The sequence below is a fragment of the Nuphar pumila genome, chromosome 9, assembly GCF_984573655.1.
Source record: "Nuphar pumila chromosome 9, dmNupPumi1.hap1.1, whole genome shotgun sequence".
Lineage (NCBI taxonomy): Eukaryota > Viridiplantae > Streptophyta > Magnoliopsida > Nymphaeales > Nymphaeaceae > Nuphar > Nuphar pumila.
In genome coordinates, this window is record NC_143257.1 from 110,315,775 (window position 1) to 110,322,817 (window position 7,043).

General features: G+C 41.1%; 1 protein-coding gene across 1 annotated transcript; it reads right to left on the minus strand.

The window, feature by feature from the left end:
- Positions 1 to 1,885: 1,885 nt before the first annotated feature.
- Positions 1,886 to 4,780, minus strand: LOC149828855 (uncharacterized). Its single transcript, XM_090017156.1, has 2 exons — positions 4,683 to 4,780; positions 1,886 to 2,432 (listed from the first exon to the last, which is right to left on the minus strand). The coding sequence occupies exons 1-2, from the start codon at positions 4,778 to 4,780 to the stop codon at positions 1,886 to 1,888; spliced, it is 645 nt and encodes a 214-aa protein (XP_089873282.1).
- Between the last annotated feature and the right edge of the window lie 2,263 nt (positions 4,781 to 7,043).

A 7,043-nucleotide genomic window follows, 5' to 3' on the forward strand; every position in this document is an offset into this window, starting at 1 on the left:
CTGATAAAGAGTCTTTAGCATCAGTTCAAACCACCGCTAAAACTGATTTTGCTTTAATTGCATGGCCTGAATTGGTCAGCATGATGAAGGCAGTATTCACCAACAAAGGATCCTACACACACCAAGAGTTTTGGAGAGAGAACTTAAAAATGGTTTTTCTTTTAATTATCATTTTGAGCTGTTCTCGTGTTAAATCCATTTTGAAACTTTTCAATGTCTCATGATGTTTTAGCCTATTTTTTTTTAATAAAAAGTTTTTTTTTTATAAGCAAGCTGGGGTTAGGTAGAATAAAAAGATTCTAAAATCATTCCAAATTCTAAAAAAAAAAACTGACATTTGTGGTTCCAATATACAGCTGATTCTGTGATATAGTATACGTACAACTGGCACCCAGCTCGGTTGCTGGAGTGGTAGCGGGCCTGGGGAGAAGGTGCTGACTCTTTCATCCTAGGTTCGACTCCCACCGGGAGGGTTATGGTGCCTCTCATGGGTGAGCTCCATAAGGGTTTGGGTGTCAGTGACCACATTACCTGTTTGGGCAGAAAACTTCATCATAAAAATAATCAACTGCATTAGCATACACAAACCATCAAATATTTTTTCTTTTTATTTTATTTAAGAGATGACTTCATGATGACCATCAAATGGAGTGAACGGTGCAGCAGGCACGGTAGTTTTCAGGTAAAAAATTCATGGCCATTGAACAACGATCACCCCATTGCAGGTATTCCCTGTTCAACAGAAACTGGTGGGACTTGTGTTGGAACGTTGCAGGTTCAAAACCCAATGGTACGGTTGTATAACTGGTGGGGTCTGCCTAACCTCTGCTTGACTGACAAAAACAAAAAGAAAAAAGAAAACTGGTGGGACCTTATGGCTACCAACCCCCCGAAACTTGCATGACGTTTGTAGTCTCTTTGTCCCCAAGCAAAAATGGATTTGCTTGACATCTGACTTACTTGTCAATCATATAACAAGCCAACTGAAGGTGACTATGGATACAATCAGCACTCCTCCTTAGAATATTTCAACGTACGATAGACATCAAATTCATGAATGGAAATCACCAACTTCCCTTCTATTAATAATACAAAAATCCTGTGCAAGGTGTCCGCTGCTTGTATTGTATGTCGTTGCTTTGAACCTCCCTTTCAAAACCACTAAAAACGATAAGACCAAATATATATATATATATATATATATATATATATTCTCCATGTGGCTATTAATTTCCTCGATGAACAAGCCAAAGTTGATTATTCAACATTATTATCTTATATTTCCTGTGGATGTCCAAGACTTCTTCTTCCACCACTTGACATGATGAGATGAAAATAATGGGAACACCATAACCCAAACTGACTGCCATGCGCTCAAAAAGGGGGCGCTCGTCTGGTAGTTGTGACTCATGAATGTTACCAAGTTCGAAACCCACGAATGGCATCTCTTGCAGCAAAGCTGGGTGTAATTCTCAATGGACAGGAGAACCCTACCAACAGAAGGCCCACCAATGTGCAGTGGGTGATGAGGGAGAGGGGGCATTTTTTTGTTGAATTATCTGAAAAAAGAAAAGAGACTACGTACGATGGGCATTTAGAAATATCTCAACTCAATATATACATATTTTTGAAATTAGTAAAAATGGTCAATTAACCAACTCTCCTGTTATTAGTACACTCATTAACAATGATTTATGTAAAGAGAAGAAACTAAAAAGAGGAAAAAAAGGGAGCTTTTCCCTTAGACTATCCCAAAAAATAAAAAGAGGAAAAAAAAAAAGGCAAAAACTTTAGGAATCTATAGAGAGGTAAAACAAACAGATCAAAAACAAAAAAACCCAATTTTGTACACCTCCGTAGAAAAGCTCCTTGCCATTATCAGGCTTCAATCGACAGCGGCATCTTCATGAATCGTACTCAGCTTTAGCCTAAACGATCTGCAAGCAACCCTTGCCCTTAGAGAAGCATTCTTCTGAAACCTACGCACCGACCCGGACTTCCTAACCCCTACTTTCCCGAGCCCACCACCTTGCCATGGCTTGAACCCACCCGACACCACCTGGTCTCCAACCGGCACAACCCGGAACAAACCGGATCGCTCGCCCTTCTTCTTCTTCTTCATTGCAACGCTAGCCCTGACGGCCAAGGCAGCCATATCGGAGGCCGCGAGCGGCTGCCTCAGCTTGGTGGTCGGCAGCACAAAGTAGAGCTGACCCAGTTGGAGCTCGTCGTCGGGCGCCATGGCCGGGATGGGCTCGTCGTAGCACATCGAATCCGAGTTGCAGAGGAAGCACGCCGGGTTCGTTTCCAGCGCTTGCCAAACGGTCACGGCTAGGGAGAATTCTTGCAGGGTCCCGTTTGGCAGGATGACCTTGGCCGTCAGGGTGGGGGACGGTTCTCCATGAGAGGACAGGCAGGAGCCCATGAGAGATCTGTGAGAGAGAAGAATACAGGGGAGATATGAAGATAGTTTGGGTATGAAACGCGTGGAGGTGTTTGCTGTTTTATAAGCACCTTCCCATTGTGGGTTCCACGCAAGGAAGGCGATAATGATCTCACCGGTGACGCGTCTTTGGTGGGGCCCGCCTGCTAATGAAAGGCGTGGTCGTTAAGATATTGCGATGGGGGAAGGTGCCGTACAGGTATAGGGTGGCGATGACTCGGAGAGTTCGGTTCTCAGCCCCCGAGGGCCCTTTTCTACTCGGTGGGGTTCGCTAGCTACAGTGCCGTGGAGCTGGTCCGTGCCCCACCACCACCACCACCACCACTTCCCCTGAAACGAATTATTATTTTTTTTATTTTTAATCAACGAAAGACTACTCGGTGGGTTTGCTAGCTACAATTAGGGCGGTCAACTGAATCGGGTTTACTCAGACCTGACCCATACTAAACCCTATAAGGATCAGGTATATATGGTGATAAATAAGAAGACCCGACTAAGACTCAGATTCAAATCCAAAGGTCGGAGTAATACATGGATCTGGCTATAGTTTGCGAAATTTATGTCAGTTAGGGCCCAACCCGAGTTTCGATTAAGACCCACAAATTTTCAATGTAAAAATGATAAAAAAATATTATTTTACCGAGTATGGCCTGGTCTGGTGCACGTAGTTCTTATCGGGTTCGAGTATGGTTTGTCTTGTGATGGGTCCAATTAGACCAAGGTTCGGACCTGATACCATACCCAAAAATCGGGGCTCGGTCTGATTCCACCTGGGTTTGAACCAAATCAAAACCATTGATGCCCCTAGCTACAATACCGTGAAGGCACTACAAGGATGCAGGTCAATAGCGGCGAGATATCTCTTTGCTATTGCCCTAGTTTTCTCGCCGCTATAGGTCTATAACAGCAAGAATTCTCGTCGATAAGTCGTCGAAAAAAATGACCTTTGTTGAGTAATAATGATATTTATAGCTCACTATTAAAGGGCGAACCAACACCAACGATGAATCTCGCCAAAACTGGCAGCACCAATAGCGGCATGACAATCTTTAACGGCGATGTTGTTTTAACGATGATATAGGATATGACAACGAGATCCCTAGCTCGCCGCTATAACGGCGAGATCCCTATCTCGCCGTTATAGGTTACAACGGGAAGAATTAACTCTTTGATATAGGCTATAATGGCAACATAGGGATCACCGTTATATGCTGTAAACCTGAAAAAAAAATTAAAAATTAACATATGACTATTGTTAAAATTCTCATTTTTTATATAATTAAGCCGAGTTTTTTCAATAAAAATGATACAAACCTATTATTTTCTTATCTTTATTTTTAAAAGTTTTAAAGCTATTGACTTTTTACGAGATCTTCTCAAGAAAAACTACTTATCGAAGATCTCTAGGAAAACCCTCCATGAGAAATTACCTTGAAAGAAATAGGTGACTGGTTCCAGCTAACCAAAATACAACATGCGCATTACTGTGTAGAAAGGTATTTCTGAATCTTTTGCCTTGTGTTACAAATAAACTGTAGCGCAGATAACACATGTATCCATCAACACTATAGTGCATGAACAACGCAAAACTTACCTGGTGGCCAGGATCATTACACCAGATAACACATATATTTGTAAACACTATAATACAGGAACAACTTAAGATAGATCAACTTACTAGGTATCACTGAAATAGCTTGGAATACTGAGTGTTCCCTTTCCTGCCCAATAAAAACTGATCTCCAGAGTGTTTGTTGTAATTCCTGCATTGAAACTCTTAATGACCTCTCCGCACACTACCAGCTTCTTTTTTATGTTAAAATTCTTTAGTACTTGTTCATGCTGCAGTGGGACCACATCAGTGAAAATCAATACTCAGCATGATATAGTACTTCTTGACACTCTAGACCAGTGTTATTAAAAACGCGCCTCAAGGCGCAAAAAGCGCACCTCGCCTCAAGGCGAGGGCCTTTGTGCCTTGAGGCGCTGGTATAAAGAGTAAAAGCCTTGAGGTGCACGCCTCACACGCCTTGAGGCGTGCGCCTCAGGGTGAAATGTGCCTCAATGTGAGCCGTATGCGCCTTTTTTTGGTGGTCAAATGGGGGTAAATGCTATTAAATCAGGGGCCCGACCCTAATTAGGGTCGGGGGCCCTAATTTCTCATTTTGTTTTACGGTTTCTCTCTCGTCTCTCGCTCATCTTTCTCTCGCATGCAGTCCCTCACTCGCCTCTCTCTCACAGTCTCTCACTCGTCTCCCACTTCTCGTCTCGGTGTCTTTGGAACGAAGACAGGGCTGCCGCAGCCATCATGTTGGAGGCTGCCCACTGCTCGTCCATGGCCACCATCAGTACTGAACAGAAGAGAATTCCGATCTTGCTGGGTTTCGACCTTAATGAGGTGGCGCCACTGGAAGAAGCTGGTCTTGATGCTCTATACAGTATGATCGATGTGGTTCTTGCAGCTGCAAAGCTGCTCAGAGTCGATGCTGCGACTGACAATGCCGCGTTTCTAATTCATGATCCATCTGCTTGAGTTTTTACAGTGTTTCTGGTGCACAAATCTACTGAATATGAATCGGTCTAGACCTAGGGAGCTCGGATTTTGGTGTCTGGTTTCTTTTTTCTAACAAAGTAAAGCAATTTGGGGGTGCCTGGAGATGGCTTGAGCTTGAAGTAGGAGAAAACAGAGGAAATGTTGGTGTTTCCCTCACTGTTTTTTTTTCCTTATTTTTTCTTTTCTTTTACTGTTTAGTTCTTTTCATTTTCTCTGCTGCAACAAAGCACAAGTATGAAGGATAACAATTTGTTTTCTGATCCTGAAAGTCACTGTAAACACTTTTTTTTTCTGTACAGTTGTTAGTTCTTATTCCCAGGACTTGCAAGCTTTATTGGTAAATACTGCTAAGTCTTCGGTATTGAATTTCATGGGCCTACCAATGTTAGTTTTCGGGTTTTTACTTTTCTTTTGAAGTGCTGCTTTTTCTTGTTGAATGATGCACTTATTTGTCATGTTCTGCATTGCAGTTATAAGTCCCTCCCTTCTTGGCCTCCTCCTTCCCGCCGGAAGCAGCCGCGGTGCCGGCAGCCCTTACCAGACCCCAGGTAACCCCGACCTCCTTCATTCTTTTTCCTTCGTGTCTGCCTCCCTCTCTTCAATCTCTCCATACGGCAGGTATCAAGGATTAAAGTTGTTTCTGACTGTTACCTTATATGCAATCAAGTTTCTAGGGAATCATTTTTTTTGTCATTTTTGTGCATGTCCTCTTACAGTTCTGTATTGATGATTTTTTTTGTATGCTGCTGCTGTTGTCTATCTAGAAGAGCAGATGGGCGTTAGATGCAATCTGAATACTTGGTTGTGATTGACATTGCTTTGTTATGCTTTGATTGTAGACACTCTTATTTTTTGGCTATTTGTTTTTAAGTGCAACTATGTTATTTTTGTTGATACATTCTTTTGATCTCATATTTTTGGTTACTTATAATGGATGTGACTTGTAGGAGCAGAAAATGCATCAAATTTTGTGTAGTGTGTAGCTTTTACTCAATAAAGAAGCTTAAAGATGTGCAGGGAGCTGGCTTTATGCCACTGACTTGCACCATTTCAAATATAGCGTGACTAAACTGTTTAATATTCTCATTTTACAATAGTTTCCTGATATTCCTTTCTGTGCAGATGATGGTGGTGGCATGGATCCGGATAAAATGAGGCAATGCATGCCACTTGGATATTCAGTAAAGAGCAGGTTAGCAAATACACTTGGGCAATGTGAGCTATTATTTTTTCTGTATTACTCATACTATGCATGCTGTTAAAAGAAGAATGTTCTTAGACAACATTTCTGGATGTAGACTACTTATCTACCTGTTATCCAATGGAGCATATAGCATTGACTATCGAGTGATGAACTATTTTCATTTGATGAATGCTCATATAGAGAGATACTTACATTTTTTAATATGCATTTTGTTGTTAATGTTAATTTTTTATTGAATAAATGTTCATATTTTATTTCTTAGATACTTACATAGATCAAGTTGTTGCATTAATGTTACTTTTACATGTTAATCTCATATTTTTCTGTATTTATTTGAGATTTTTTATTTCTTGTTGGTTGTTGCTTCATCAATAAAACATTTCTTATTTATTTATAATTTTAGATAATTTTTATAATTTTTTTAAGTTAAAAAAATTATTTTTTTGAGGCTTACGCCTCGCCTCAGATTTTGGTGGAGCGCCTCGCTACGCCTCAACTCTTTTCACAACACTGCTCTAGACTAATTATTCACCTGTTGGAAACTACACCATCCAACTGCACTTTGCTGAAATCATATTCACTAATGATCACACTTTTAAAAATACTCGCTCCCCAAGACTGTTAAAAGTGTGATCATTAGTGAATATGATTTCAGCAAAGTGCAGTTGGACGTTGTAGTTTCCGTTCTGTAGGCATAGGCCATAATATGTCAAGGCAATTGGTGAGGTACTTGCCGTTGTGTATAGTGTCGAATCATTCATTAACAATGTGCTTGTGTTGGTTAATAGGTGGTAATTGTCAGTGGTGACATCCATGAATGATACAGTACCGGTATGAACAAG